At 38.2% G+C, this 16,678-nt stretch overlaps 1 protein-coding gene across 3 annotated transcripts in view; it reads left to right on the forward strand.

Annotated features, from left to right (window-relative positions):
• The window catches only part of TRPM7 (transient receptor potential cation channel subfamily M member 7), a 117,325-nt gene that overhangs the window by 12,601 nt on the left and 88,046 nt on the right, over positions 1-16,678 (forward strand). For all 3 annotated transcript variants that reach the window (XM_078079348.1, XM_078079349.1, XM_078079350.1), the window contains exon 2: positions 10,493-10,572. In XM_078079348.1, coding sequence (XP_077935474.1) covers positions 10,493-10,572 — 80 coding nt within the window. The remainder of the gene's footprint in view (positions 1-10,492; positions 10,573-16,678) is intronic.

Below are 16,678 nucleotides of genomic sequence, written 5' to 3' on the forward strand. Positions count from 1 at the left end.
TATAACTTACGGAATTTTGAAGCATTAAAAAAATTGTTGAGATTTGACAGTGTGTCATGCATTGTGCTGAAACACCTTGCATGGATCATTTTATCTTTAGAGCAGTATTATAAGGTAGGTATTGTTATTAGGTCAAAAGGTCAGAAACTTGCTTAAGGTTGCATGGATAGTAAACAACCAAGCTAGAGTTCTAACTCAGGTTACTCTGACTCCAGAATTTCTGTTCTTTAACCACTGGAGATCACAGAATTAATCTTTAAGTTTCTTTCTAGGGCTGGGGCGCCTGGGTGGCTCACTCCGTTAGCATCGGACTCTTGATTTTGGTTCAGGTCATGATTTCAGGGTCTTGAGATTGGCCCCTTGTTAGGCTCTGTGCTGGGTGTGGAGCCTGCTTAAGATTCTCTCTCTCCCTTTCCCTCTCCCCCTCCCACCCGTTTGTTCTCTCTCTCCCTCCCTCTCTCTAAATAAATAAAATCTTTACTTTTATTTTTTTTTTAAGATTTTTTTTATTTATCTATTTGACAGAGAGATAGCAAGAGCAGGAACACAAGCGGGGGAGGGGGAGAGGGAGAGGCAGACTTCCCAGGGAGCAGGGAGCCCAATGCGGGGCTTGATCCCAGGACCCTGGGACCGTGACCTGAGCTGAAGGCAGCTGCTTAACGACTGAGCCACCCAGGTGCCCCTAAATAAAATCTTTAAAAAAAGATTTCTTTCTAGTGCTAACATTCTGTTTGTAGTTAGTTTTTACTTTACCTAAAACATTTAAGTTTAGGAATTTTCAGGTTTGTGTTTATAGTGTGCCACCTCTTGGTAAAACTCAGTAATGCAGCCGAGCAAAAAAAAGAAGAGAAGTATAAAATTAGGAATTTATATATGTGTTTAGAATCCAAGGCACATTTCATTGGGTATCTGATGGCAGAGCAGAAACTCAGAATTTAAAAAAATGCAGAAACCTCTCATTGGAAAGGATTTATAACCGTCACCTGGGGTATGTGACTCTCAGGTGTGTGAAGCTGATCTCTAATGTAATAAATGAGGGCCATGAACAAGAATGCTGTTGTGTGGGGAGAATATATTTACATTTGACAGCTACACAAAGTGAAAGGCAGTTAGCCCTTGAAATAAACAAAATTGGTGAATATTTAAGGTAGAGGAAGCTGTAAGAGATAGTCTTGAAACATGCTGATGTGCAGGCACAAAATTTGGTGAAAATTTGTGAGCATTAAGAGTGATACAATTTAAGTGACTTAGCAAGCCGTTTCACTAAAGTTTTGGATGGATTTGCCAGTTAGAAACTACTATGGAAGAGTTGAGGTTGTGAAGGGATAGTACTGGCTGTTTAGAACAAGAATGGTAGAATGAAACTAATTTGTGAGCAAGATTTGTACTAGGTCCTGAAATCCCAACAGCATTCCTGTTTTTAGTAGTTATATATTTTATCAAAATACTCAAAAAATGAATACCTAAAGTGACTAAAGTGTCTTAGGTTGATGGTGATTGGAAAAGACCATTGTTTCTGGAAAAAAGCTAGGTATATGTACTCAAAGTACTAGATTTTTTTGTTCACTGGTATTTAGGTTTTATGGTTATATATATAATTTATTTATATGCTTTTGGCTGGGGGGTAGGGGCAGCGCAGAGCCTGATGAGGGGCTCAATCTCATGACCCTGAGGATCAGACCTGAGCTAGAATCAAGAGTCGAACGCTTAAGTGACTGAGCCACCCAGGCGCCCCTTAAATGCTTTTTCTATTGAAATTCCTGCAGGAAAAATAACTGTTAGTGAACATCTAAAATTCTTTAGCCCTACCCTTTTTTTCCCCATCATTGAAAAGCAGATCTTAATACAACAATCTGCTGGGATGGTAGAAGTGGGTAGAGGTATATTAAGTGTTGAAGAAACCGTGTAGAAGAATCTGAAGAGCTTGGCACATGCTTGTTGGATTGAATTGACTCAGTAGGGACATGAAAGATCCATGGTTTTATGGGATTCAGAGCATGGGTTGATGTACCATGTCATGTGGACCAAATCTGGCCAAGGCCTGTTTTTTATGACTTTGAGTTAAGAATCATTCTTACATTTTTTTAAGGGTTAAAAAACAAAATAAAGAATACGTGACAGAGAGTGTATGTGGTCCAAAAAGCCTTAAAACATTTACCAACACTCTTTGTTGATCCCCCATTTAGAGTATAGCCATACCTCTCTAGTAGGACATTGAAGGAAGCATCAGTTTAATGGGAGAGGTGTTCATTTGGGACCAGGTAAATTGTGCATGTTGTTGAAAAATAATGATAGAGGTAAATTTGAAGAAAGAATTAGAAACCAGGACTGTATTAATACATTCTGTAGTTTTTTTGTTCTTTTTTTTTTTTTTTTTTTTTTAAAGACATCATGCTAAACTAAAGGATTTGGAAATTATCTCTTGTATCCATTCCTTTACTAGTCCAGGAGCCCATTGCCCCTCCCCCAAATACTGTTGGCTCTGGTTTACTTTTACTTGTCTCTCTTCCACACTAATCTTCCTAACAAGAGCTCTGATTATTTTTATGTTAGATGCTACTTGGGATTCATTTTTTTCCATATATAACTAACTCCTAAATTAAATGTCTGTGAAAATATTTTTATTTATATTTAGTAGAAAGACATAAGGTATGAAAGGTATATATACCTGTGATTCATTTTTAGGAGTATTTCAATGAATACATATCCAAAGTTTTGCAAACTTTAGACTTAACTGGGCCATTAGTTCATTGCTGTAGAGCAGTCATTTTGAAATCTGTTGATCTAATTCCTCCATCCCTACCCCAACCCTGTTTGAACAACTGTAGCTAGAGTTGCTTCAGGCAGGCTGCAGCTAAGGAGCAGAATAGGGAGAAAGCTAATACTAGTTAGCAGTAGTTAGTAATCAACAATACCTTTTAGGGAGAGACAGAACTGAAAGACACCATGAGAAGGACATGCTTTCACTAGCCACTGGTCCCAGAAAGAAAATGAGACATACTTGGAGCTCCCTTAAGCCAGCTAGACCTGAAGCTGAAAGTGGAGCTTGGCTCTGCAGCTGACTGCCAGCCCAGCAGAAGAGGTAAAGAAAGGAAGAACAGATAAGGAATCTGAAGATCAGAGAATTTTGGAACTTGCCTGGGGTCACAAAGAACGTAAGCAGCAGAGCAGGGATTTGAACCTGACACCCTAAGTCAAAAGCCTCAACTCTTAACTACATGGCTGCACAGAAGTGAGGAAGAACGCTCATGTTGGGACTTTGAAAAACAAAAACCAAAAAACAATACCTTTTAGAAGTATGTTAGCGCTTCTGGTTTTTTTTCCATGTTCAGAAAATTATATACAGAACAAGCACATAGGAATTCCCCTTTTAAAGTTATTAATGTATTTCTACTCAATGGCTTATTTAAAGCATATTGTCAAGTGGTCTTCAAATACTTACCTTAAATTTCTCTTAAAAAGTCAGTCATGGGGCGCCTGGGTGGCTCAGTCGTTAAGCGTCTGCCTTCGGCTCAGGTCATGATCCCAGGGTCCTGGGATCGAGTCCCACATTGGGCTCCTTGCTTGGTGGGAAGCCTGCTTCTCCCTCTCCCACTCCCCCTGCTTGTGTTCCCTCTCTCGCTGTGTCTCTCTCTGTCAAATAAATAAAATCTTTAAAAAAAAAAAAAAAAAAAGTCAGTCATGGAACACTACATCAAAAACTAATGATGTAATGTATGGTGATTAACAATAACATAATAAAATAAAATTAAAAAAAAAGACTGTAGAGGCTTTGGAGTCAGGGCAAACTGTTAGCTGTGTGACTTTGGACAATTCCCTAACTTCTATGTCTAACTAGTCTCTGCCTCTATAATGTGGGGATACTAATAGTACCCGGTTCATAGGATTACTGTGAGCATAAGATGACTTAATACATATAAAACATTTAGAACAGTGCCTGACCAACACACTGTATCTACCACTTAAAGTTATCTCTTATTATTTGTACTTTGGGCAAAGGGTTTACAAAGATGCAATGTCAACTGTGTTTTTAGGCAGCATCTTTTATGTGACATATGGGTAAATTAGGATTGGGAAACTATATCTAGTAATAGAGGAGTCATAGCTTTGGGTTTTCCTTTGTGCAGTGACTCCTGAAACTGGGCATTTCCCTTGTGGGGGACCTTGGAATCTATGAGGTTGTTACAAGAGATAACTGGCTTTTGAGGTTTATGAGACAAGGGCAGATCCTGTACCTACTCATTGTGTATCTTATCATCTTGCACTTAAGCTGTCTGCTGCATGGTTTATCTAGGGACTCCCACCAAAGTGGAATAGTTGATGCTGCCTTGTTGGCAATTTGTGATCCTAATCTTTTTCTAAGAGACCATGCCAAGTGTAGCCTTTGGTATCATGGGAGTCTTCTTTGGGGGGGGAGTCTTTATCTCTTTTTGAGCCTAGGAAGACCCCCCCCCATTTGTCCTCCTTTGACCTTCATTTGTTATACAAAGCAGATTATAAACAACCACTATCTGGGGTGCCTGGCTTGGCTCAGCCGGAAAAGCACATGACTCTTGATCTTGGGGTTGGATCCCCATGTTGGGTGTAGAGAGTACCCAAACACAATAAAGCAACCACTGTCTTCAGGGAGTTTGCATTTGAAAACATATGCCTCAAGGCGTTTTATGAACTTGTAACTGTAATAGAAGATCACTTCTGGAATATTCTACCTCTGACTTATTCTAAATTAACTGTATTTTAAGGTTTTTTTCTTTATTGTCATGTTGGGTTCTCAGAATCTGCAGATAGGTGTTTTTTGTCGATCTGGGAAATTCTTATCATCTCTTTAAACATTGCCTTTGCCCATTCTTTCCCTTTTCTCCTTCTGGAACTCTGATTAAACATACATTTGACCTCTTCTGTTTTACATGTTTCTTAACAACCCTCCCCTGCCTTTTAAACAGCTTTATTGTGGTGTAATGCACATATTCTAAAATTTGCCCTTGGTAAGTATACAAGTTTGATGTTTTTTTGTTTTTTTGTTTTTAAAGATTTTATTTATTTGAGAGAACTTGAGCAGGGCGGTGGGGAAGGCGGGGGAGAGGAGCAGAGGGAGAGGGAGAAGCAGACTCCCCGCTGAGGGGGAGGGGGAGGAGGGGCTGTATCCAAGGACCCTGGGATTATGACCTGAACTCACAGTAGACGCTTAAACCGACTGAGCCACCCAGGTGTCCCTTGATGGTTTTTAATACATTTATTTAGTTATAACCACCACAATATAGTTTTAGAACACTACTGTCCTTTCACAAAGTTCTCTTGTATTTGTTTGCAGTTTATCACTATTCTTACTTTCAGCCCCAGGCATTTACTAAACTTATTGTTTCTATGGTTTTGTCTTTTCTAGAAGTTTCATGTAAATGCAATTATGTAATCTTATTGCCTTACTTTTTTACTTAATGTTTTTGAGGTGTAGCAATGTTGCATGTTATCCTTAGCTTGTCCCCCTTATTGTTATAAGTAGTATACTATTATGTGGCTATTTGATTTTGTTGGCTGTTACGAATATTTCTTCTATGGACATTCAAATACAAGTCTTTGTGTGGACATGTTTTCATTTTTCTTGGGAAGATACTTTAGAGTAGAATTGCTGGGTGATTTATAAGTTTATGTTTAACTTTTTAATAAATGACGAAACTTTTCCTATATTGTCTGTATCTGAATTAAATTAATAAATGAAAAAGCAGTAAGCATATAGCATAAGTACAATCACTAACCTGCCTTGTTTTTACAAACCATTTCCAATTTGTCTAAGACATGCAACCTTTAAATAACAAAGCACAGTATAATTTCAGTACTACTCCTGAATCCTGTTTTTTTTAATAATAGCATAATGAAAATTTCATGAGTTTCAAGCAGTAGGTTAAGTTGGTCTTGGTAGAAGTTCAGCCTCACATCGTCACATGTCAGAGCAGCACTACCAAATGATATTTTTTTTCAAGTTATAAGCAGAAGTCATGAAATGCCTTGTCTTTTCAGTTACAGCTGCTCTGCCTTAGCATCAGTGTATGGTTGTGGAGTGGGATAAGGGTCTAGGATAGGAATAGTATATATACTAGCAGTTTAACTGATATGGCCAGATCTTTTGGTTCTCAGGACAGTGCTCTTGTGATCCTGAGGATATGGTTCTATTACTCTGTAGTTCCATAAGGGAGTGAGGGGTCGTGGTGGAAATTGCATTTTTAAATAGTGTAAGCTTCATTAAGAAGGTGACGTTTACTCAAAGACTTGAAGGAGGTGATAGAATCGAAGTAACGAGGCAGGATGCAGAGACGCAGAGCACTAGGACCTTAAAGGTTATTGTAAGGACTGGCTTTTATAAAAACTCTTGAGTAAAATGTGATGGCATTGGAGAGTCTTGAGTAGAGAAGTGACATAACGACATATTTTTAAAGGTTTTACTTATTTTAGAGAGAGAGTAGGGGGAGGGGAGAGGAAGAGGGAGAGCGTTCTAAGCAGACTGCGCCAAGCGCAGGGCCCGATGCGGGGCTCCATCTTACAACCCTGAGATCAGGACCTGAGCTAAAACCAAGAGTTGGACGCTTAACCAACTGCACCACCCAGGCACCCCTGATATATTTTTAAAATATTACTTTATGTTTAAGACTTAGCTAGGTTTCCATATAGATCTTCATATCTGTTGCATGGAAGAAAGTTGGAATCTTGGCAAAGAGTTGCATGACATGTAAGATTTTGTGCGTTAATAATTGTTAAAATCTGTGTTCCAAATTGTTGTATACCCAAATATGCACCGAATAAACTCTTTATGTTCATTCAAAGAAAGAATACTACTTTATCTCTTTTGATGAATAGAGACTGTAAGGTGGCAAGGGTAACATGAGTGGATTCTGATAAGCCAGGCAAGAGGTGATGAAGATTTTTGCCTTAAAAAAAATAGAACTGGAAGAATAGAGTTGGCATTTACTGAGATGGGGAAGACTGTATAAGAAATGAGTGGATGAAAGGTGAGTTCGGTTCAGGCCATCTTAAATTTAAGATGCCTTTTGGACATCAAAATCAACCTGTTGAGTTGGCAGTTGGATATATGAGCATGGAGTTTAGGGAGGGTTCTAGTGTGGAAATATAAATTTGGGAGTCATCCAGTATATTGTGATAAACTGGGTGCGAGCACTGAAAGAGCGAATATAATTGGAAAAAAAAAGTCCAAAGTCTGAATGAATATAATTGGAAAAAAGAAGTCCAAAGATTGGGGAGAAAGAGGGGTGTCTGGGTGGCTCAGTTGGTTAAGCATCTGCCTTCGGCTCAGATCATAATCTCGGGGTTCTGGGATTGAGCCCTGCATTGGGCACCCTTCTTCAGCTCCCCCTGCTTGTGCGCACGTGCTCTCTCTGTCAAATAAATAAATAAAAATCTTAAAACAAAAAAGATTGGGGAGAAGAGGGGAGGAATTAGCAAGGGAGATAAAAGGAGTGACCGGTGAAAAGGCCAAACTAACTGATGAAGATGTTTAAAGAGGGTGAGAATGACAACTTTGTTAAATGCTGCTGGATACATCAATGAAGATGAGTCCTGAAAATTGACCTTTGGATTTAGAGAAAGTCATTAGTGATCTTGTTGAAACTTATTTATTTCTTTTTTTAAATACTTTATTTTTATTTATTTATTTTTAAGATTTTATTTATTTATTTGACAGAGACACAGCGAGAGAGGGAACACAAGCAGGGGGAGTGGGAGAGGGAGAAGCAGCCTTCCCGCAGAGCAGGGACTCCGATGTGGGGCTCGATCCCAGGACCCTGGGACCATGACTGAGCTGAAGGCAGACACACAATGACTGAGCCACCCAGGCGCCCCAAAGATTTTATTTGTTTGGGAGAGATAGAGAGTGTGCGCACAAGCAGAGGGAGCAGCAGAGGGAGACGGAGAAGCAGGCTCTCCACTGAGCAGGGAGCCCTATGTGGGATTCAGTCCCAGCCCCCTGATCATGATCTGAGCCAAAGGCAGATGTTTAACTGACTGAGCCACCCAGGTGTCCCTTGTTGAAACTTAAACTTATTTCAAGAGGGTGGTTGGCTTGAAAGCCTGACTGGAGTGAGTTTTAGAAAGCATGGCAGGAAAAGAAAAGGGAAAAACTTTTACCAATGATCTGTATTGTAGATCGAGGCAGAAACATGGAGTGTTAGCTTGAGGGGAAGGTGGAGTCAAGCAAAGGTTTGTTTTTTTTTAAATGAGGACAATAATGACGTTGCATGCTGATGGGAATGAGTTAATAAAGAACAAAAAAAAATTAAGAAGGAATTGGTGGACAATGTCCTTTAGTGAGGTGTATGGGATTTAGGGCACAAGAGGAATGGTTGGACTTAAAATAGAAGTACATATAGTCGGGGCGCCTGGGTGGCTCAGTCCTTAAGCGTCTGCCTTCGGCTCAGGTCATGGTCCCAGGGTCCTGGGATCGAGCCCCGCATCGGGCTCCCTGCTCCGCGGGAAGCCTGCTTCTCCCTCTCCCACTCCCCCTGCTTGTGTTCCTGCTCTCGCTGTCTCTCTCTGTCAAATAAATAAATAAAATATTTAAAAAAAAAAAAAAAAAAAAAAGAAGTACATATAGTCGTAGGAAGGAAGGCAGAATATGTGGGTACAGATACTTATTGGTGGATATATATGATAGAAGCTTGTACAAGTTCTTGTTGCTTAAATTTGCTCAGTTAAATGGGAAGTGAGGTCATCTGTGGAGAATGAGAATGGGGAAGAAGGTTTGGAGGTTTGAGGAGAGAAGGAAGTAGTGTGAAATCATATAGGAGAATGAGAAAATGGACTAGGGATATATAGTGTAATTGTTGGGCATCATTAAGGAGCATTTGAGGTTTCTGGTCAGAGTTTTAAAGTGAAACTAGGGAGCATTGTTCTGTTTTGTCTAGTTACATTAACACTAAGTAAGCAGTTATGGAGTAGTTGGGCAGTTAAGTTGAATCAGGGTTGGGTTTGCCAGGTGTATTCTAGAAGCAAAGATGAATTTCTGGTATAGTTAAACTAGAGAGATTCCTGCCCCTACCCCCCACCCCGTCATGTAGGGGAAGCAGATTTTTCTAAGGAATACCAGATTTTAGTTAGAATAAGAAGGTGGTGGAGGGATTATGCTAAATGAGCTTTAGAATGTAGGATATTTTGCTGATTCAGGGTGCTATGTTCTAGAGGTCATCCTGTGATTTTTATAACTAGGGGATCATGATGTAATTAGTTCCCACCTAAGTGAGTCTATTTAAAGAACTATTTAGGGGCAGGGTGGCTCAGTCAGTTAAGCGGCTGCCTTCGGCTCAGGTCATGATCCTAGGGTTCTGGGATCGAGCCCCGCATCAGGCTCCTTGCTCAGCATTTAAGGAAATGGACATTTTGAAATGGAGAGAGAATTTTGGCAGAATTTACCAGAATTAACACTGAGGGAATAGACTAAGGTTTATTATTAGGGTACCTGAAGGATTTGAGAGGAACCTGCAAAACTTCACCCATCGTAATATTGTCTAGAATGTCTCTTCTCTCAGAGGTTTCCTTTTAGAACATAGGCTCTTCCTTTTTGGACTGTCCTGATGATGTTGCTAAATTATATAGAGGATGGATTCCACAGTTTTTAATCTACTCTGTTATAAGAGTTTCATCTGTCCCAGTACATAATGCCTCTTCCTTTTTAATCAGTCACCAGTAGCAGGATGAGGATCCAGAGTCTAAGAGTCTAAGGATCTAGGCAGAAACTTAAATAGTGGTATAAAAAATTAATTTAAAAACAACTTTTCAATTTTAAAAATTATTTCAGATTTACTGTAATTGAGGGAAATGTGTTAATCTTCCACTGTGATCCTAGATTTGTCTTATTCTATTAATTTCTTGTGTTATGTATTTTGAGACTCTTTGGTTATACATATTTAAGGTTGTTATCGCAATCTTGTGAATTAAACATTTGTAATCATGTAATAACCTACCGTATCCCTATTGATGTTTAGTGTTTATTTTTCCTGATACTAGTTTTCTTTTGATTAGGATTTGCTTAGTATCTTTTTCCGTCTGTATACCATTAACCATCCATGCCCTTATGTTTTATGTATTTAACTTAGAAATAAAATATAGCTAGGTTTTATTTTGCTAGTTAAATCTGACAATCACTTTTAATTGGTTTTTAAATGATCCACTTCCCAGGATCATACCAGCCCCTCTCGAGGTATTTGGCCCATATTGGGAATCTCAGACTTGATTTTCCTCCTCTCATTATGTGAAACAACAATATTTTCACAGCATATTGATTTAGTAATCTAAATCACAGTGGACTTGAATGATTATTATATTTTAGGTGTGTTTTCTTCAGTAAGTCTTTATACTCTTGGTAAATAGTGAATTGGAAAAAAGTTAAATAGTATAGAACTATTTCTTTTTATGTACTTATCATTAAATTACTTCATTGTACTATCAGTGAGTTAATTTAGAAACTGTCTTTTAAAACTTTTTGTTTCAGTCCCAGAAATCCTGGATAGAAAGCACTTTGACCAAGAGGGAATGTGTATATATTATACCAAGTTCCAAAGACCCTCACAGGTAAGCATACCTTTGTTTTTTGGGTTCCTCTAGAAATTTAGATGTAAATTATATTGCTGTTTGCTTATTAAAAACCAAAATTATTAAAGTATTTATAGTTACTGTTAACTTCTGTGCTTACTGTTAATTATTCATTTAAGATTGAGAGGAGAGGGCACCTGGGTGGCTCAGTTGGTTAGCGTCTGCCTTCAGCTCAGGTTATGATCCCAGGGTCTGGGATTGAGACCCGTGTCGGGCTCCTAGCTCAGTGGGGAGCCTGCTTTTTACTCGTGCACGCGTGTGCTCTCTCTCAAATAAAAAAAGTAAAATCTTAAAAAAAAAATTGAGAGGAGATATTAGCACAGTATCAGCATTCTGGAGTTCTTAATGACGTTTACAGCATAAAACCTCTTCTTCAGAGTGTTCCCCCATCCCTAAACTCCCCCAGATCATACTAGTATATTACAAAGATAAGGCAGTTAAGACTCTTAACTGATTCACTGATAATGAGAACTTAAAAATGTGTATTTATTGAACATCTACTGAGTACCCAACACTGTGGTTCATGCTAAAGAAATCAATACAAACCTAATAGTTCCTGTATTTGTTTGTCAAAATATAGATATAGCTCAGCATCTGCTAGAAAACCTATCATCAGAGATTATAGACATCTCTAATTGACTTTTTGATCTTTCACGTGGCTTTGATAATAGAAAAATTTAAAAGGCACTAGTTAAAATTCAAGAAAAAGTTGACCCCTAAGGTATTTATTGAAGTAACATTTTCCGTAATTCTTTTTCTCGTGGCCTAAAAATAGATAAAAGCTTAAAAGGGCAAATCAAAGAAAGAGTTATTTCCTAGAATACAGAAAACCTCTCTTCGTAGGCACTTAGGAAAAATTAGTTGAGAAATGCATTTACAAGTTTTTTGAATCTTCTTACCTTTCTCATTTCCTATCAAACCTTGTTCTCTATCCGGTTAACTTCTCTGCAACTTTTATTTCCATTTGATATATGACTCTTATAAAAACATAGCCTAATTCAGAACTAGAACAAATAATCCTAAAATTTGGATGAAACCACAAAAGACCCTGTATAGCCAAAGCAGTCTTGAGAAAGAGGAATAAAGCTGGAGGTTATCCCAATCCTGTATTTTTTTTTCTTTTAGTTCTTTTTTTAAAATTTAAATTCAGTTAATTAACATATAATGTATTACTGGTTTCAAAAGTAGAGGTCAGTGATTCATCAGTCTGATATAGTATCCACGGCATCACATGCCCTCCTTAATGGCCATCACCCAGTTATCCCATCCCCCCGCCCCACTCCCCTCCAGCAACCCTCAGTTTGTTTCCTATGATTAAAAGTCTCTTATGGTTTGTCTCCCTCTCTGATTTTGTCTTGTTTTAGTTTTTACTCTCTTCCCCTATGATCCTGTTTTGTTTTTTAAATTTCACATATGAGTGAGATCATATGATTGTCTTTGTCTGATTGACTAATTTCGCTTAGCAGAATACCCTCTAGTTCCATCCATGTTGTTGCAAATGGCAAGATTTCAGTTTTTTGTTGGCTGAGTAGTATTCCATTGTGTATATATACACCACATCTTTATCCATTCATCTGTTGATGGACATCAGGGCTCTTTCCATAGTTTGGCTATTGCGGACATTGCTGCTATAAATATTGGGGTACAGGTGCTCCTTTGGGTCACTATATTTGTATCTTTGGGGTAAATCCCTAGTAGTGCAATTGCTGGGTTGTAGGGTAGCTCTATTTTCAACTTTTTGACAAGAAAAAGGAAAAAAAAGACAAGAAATGTTCTCCAGAGTGGCTGCACCAGCTTGCATTCTGACCAACAGTGTAAGAGGGTTCCCCTTTCTCCGCATCCTCGCCAACATCTGTTGTTTCCTGATTTAATTTTAGCCATTCTGACTGGTGTGAGGTGGTATCTCATTGTGGTTTTGATTTGTATTTCCCTGATGCCGAGTGATGTTGAGCATTTTTTCATGTGTCTGTTGGCCATTTGTATGTCTTCTTTGGAGAAAGGTCTGTTCATGTCTTTTGCCCATTTCTTAACAATCCCAGATTCCAAGATATACTGCGAAGCTGTAGTAATCAAAATAGTGTGGTACTGGCACAAAAATAGACACATAGGTTAATAGAATGGTATAGAAAGCTCAGAAATAAACCCATGCTTATATGGTCAATTAATATGTGACAGAGCAAGAATATTCAGTGGGGAAAAAGACTGGTGTTGGGAAAAATGGAAAGCTACAAGCAAAAGAATGAAATTGGACTGCTTTCTTACACCATATGCAAAAATAAACTAAAAAAAAACCTCAAAATGGATTAAAGACCTAAGTGTGAGACCTGAAATCATTAAACTCCTAGAAAAAAACAGGCAGTAATGTCTTGGACATTGGCCTTAGAAATATTTTTATGGATATGCCTCCTCAGGCAGGGGAGACCAAAGCAAAAATAAACTATTAGGATTACACCAAAATAAAAAGCTTTTCCACAACAAGGGAAACTATTTTTTTTTTTTTTAAAGATTTTATTTATTTATTTGACAGAGAGAGACCTAGCGAGCGAGGGAACACAAGCAGGGGGAGTGGGAGAGGGACAAACCGGCCTCCCACCGAGCAGGGAGCCCGATGTGGGGCTCGATCCCAGGACCCTGGGATCATGACCCGAGCCAAAGGCAGACGCCTAAAGACTGAGCCACCCAGGTGCCCCAACAAGGGAAACTATTAATAAAACAAAAAGGCAACCTACTGAGTGGAGGAAGATATTTGCAAATGATATATCTGGTAAGAGGTTAATATCCAAAATGTACAAAGGACTTACACAGCTCAACACCCAGGAAAAGTGGGCAGGAGACCCAAACAGGCTTTTTTCCAGAGAAGACCTACAGATGGCCAACAGATACAGGTAAAGATGCTCAACCTCACTAATCATCAGGAAAATGCAAAGCAAAACTTCAGTGAGTATCATAATTTCATACCAGTCAGAATGGCTAGCATCAAAAAGACAAGAAATAACAAGTGGTGGCAAGGATGTGGAGAAAAGGGAACCCTCTTGCACTATTGGTGGGAATATAAATTGGTGCAGTGACCATGGAAAACAGTATGGTGTTTCCTCAAAAAATTAAAAATAGAAATACCATATGATCCAGGAATTCAATATTGAGTATCTACCCAAAGACAACAAAACACTAATTGGAAAAGATATATGCACTCCTTTGTTTTTGTTTTTTAAAAGATTTATTTATTTGAGACAGAGCAGGGGGAGGGGCAAAGGGAGGGGGAGGGAGTCTCAAGCAGACTCTCTGCTGAGCATGGAGCCCTGGGCTTCGATCTCACCACCTGTGAGATCACGACCTGGGCTGAAACCAAGAGTCAGATGCTTAACCAATTGCACCACCCAGGCGCCACGATATATGCACTCCTGTATTTATTGCAGCATTATTTACAATAGCCAAGATATGTAAGCAACGTAAGTGTTGCAATAGATAATAAAGAAGGTACAGCATGTGTGTGTATATACACACACATATACACACACACACACACACACACCAAATAGAATATTAGTCATAAAAAAGAATGAAGTCTTGCTATTTGCAACAACATGGATGGACCTAGAGCGTATTATGCAAAGCAAAATAAGTCAGAAAAATATAAATACCATATGATTATACTCATGTGTGGACTCTAAGAAACAGAACAAACAAGCAAAAACAGACTCATAGAAACAGAACAACTGGTAGTTGCCAGAATAGACAGGTGTAGGTGTAAGGGATGGGGTAGGGAGATGCATGAAGTAAGTGAATAAAATGAATAAGTCACAGAGATGAAAAGTATAGCATAGGGAATATAGTCAATAATATTGTAATGTTGTATGGTGACAAATGGTAACAACACTTATTGTGGTGGTAATGCGTTTTGGAATATATAGCATTGTTGATCACTGTTGTACATTTGGAACTAATATAACATATGTCGACTATACAAAAATAGCAAAATTGGTAATTTTTTATAAACTTATATTTTTTTAAGAGGGGGAAGTGAGAGAGAAAGGGGAGGGGAGGGGCAGAGGGAAAGAATCTTTTTTCTTAAAAATTGAGATATAATTTATATAGCGTAAAACTGACCATTTGAAATGTACATTTTGTTGGTTTTTAGTATATTCAAAAGGTTTTACAAACATCACCGCTATCTAATTCCAGAACACTTTTATCACTCCTAAAGGGAACCCAGTTCCTATTACCAGTCACTCTTATTCTCCTCTCCCCCCAGTCCCTGACAACCATGAATCTACTTCTGTCTTTATGGATTTGCCTGTTCTGTACATTTCATATACATAGACTCAAAAATATGTGGCCTTTTATGTTTGGTTTCTTTTACTCAGCATAATGTTTTCAAGGCATGTCCATGTTGTATCAGTTCTTCATTTCTTTTTAAAGATTAATTTTATTTTATTTTTTCTTTATTATTTAAATTCAATTAATTAACATATAGTGTATTCTTAGTTTCGGAGGTAGAGTTTAGTGATTCCTTAGTCTTATATAATACCCGGTGCTCATTACATCGTGTGTCTTCCTTAATGTCCATCACCCAGTTGTCCCATCACCCACTCCCACCCCTCCAGCAGACCTCAGTTTGTTTCCTATAATCATAGGAGTGAGATAGAGAAAATCTTAAGCAGGCTCCACACCCAGCACGGATCCCAATGCGGGGCTCTATCCCATGACTCTGAGATCATGACCTAAGCCGAAATCAAGAGTCAGACCCTTAACCGACTGAGCCACCCAGGTGCCCCAAGGCAGTCATTATTAGTAACATTTTGGTGCATTTAATTTTAATATTTCCTCAATAGGTTTTGTTTTAAAAGGTTGCTATATTCAGTCTAGGTGTAAAATATGGTATGTGCTCTTTTACAAAATGTTATAGTAAATATGATATTGCAGATATTTTGTAAGAATGGTAGTTAATATTCTGTTAGTGTATAGGCCACAATTTATATATACCTGTTCCATTATTGAGCAAATTTCGGTTATTTTCAATTTTTAGCCATGATAAAGTAAAATTAGGCCATAATGAAGACCTTAGTGGATAAAACTTTCTTTGTGTTTAAGGTTCTTTTTCCCCCCTCTTAGTGTATGTAATGGCAAAAAGCTTTCCAAAAGGATTAAAGCAATTTACACTATTACTGGTAGTGGCAAGAATGCCTGCTTTACTGAATATTGACTAGAGTAACATTTTTCTTTATCTGCAAGGAAAAGTGATTATTAGGAAATAGTATATGTCTTAAATTTGCATTTACTTGATTAGTGAGAAAATATTTTTTATGTTTTTTAACATTCCTTCAATTTTTGGTAAATTTGGTAAATGTCGTTTAGATAATTAATAAAACAGATAAACCTTTATATCTCTTCCAGTCATTATTCTGTGAGTTTTTGAATTTCTTATTAATGATTAAAGATGTTTTGTTACAATGTAACATTACATTAAAAAAAAAGATTTATTTATTGGGGTACCTGGGTGGTTCAGTCAGTTAAGTGTCTGCCTTAGGCTCAGGTCATGATCCCAGAGTCCTGGGATTGAGCCCCGTGTCGGGCTCCCTGCTCATTGGAGAGCCTGCTTCTCTGTCTCCCTCTGCTACTCCCTCCCTCTGCTTGTGCGTGTGCTCTCGTTCTCGCGCTCTCTCAAATAAATAAATAAAATCTTTAAAAAAAAAAAGATTTATTTACTTATTAGAGAGTGCCTGCATGTGGAGTGAGGGGTAGAGGGGAGAGAATCCTCAAGCAGACTCCCCACTGAGTGCAGGGTCCAACATGGGGTTTGGTCCTAGTAACATTACATTTCTTAACCAGAGCAGAAATGACATTTCCCAGGTCACATGGCTAATAATTCATAAAGGTGGGATTAGAATTTAGATCTCCTTAGTTCAGGGTGCCAGTTCTAAAGTAAGACACTGTTCTTTCATTGGGAGAAAATTATGGTTTTGCTTTATTAACAAAAGAGATTGTATTATTGAGGAGTTATTTCCTATACTTTTTAAATTTCAGTTTGCAGTAGAAATTTAACTTTAGGTGTTAAAGGAATCTCATTCTGTTACTAAGTATCTTT

The sequence above is a fragment of the Halichoerus grypus genome, chromosome 8 (genome assembly GCF_964656455.1).
Source record: "Halichoerus grypus chromosome 8, mHalGry1.hap1.1, whole genome shotgun sequence".
NCBI lineage: Eukaryota > Metazoa > Chordata > Mammalia > Carnivora > Phocidae > Halichoerus > Halichoerus grypus.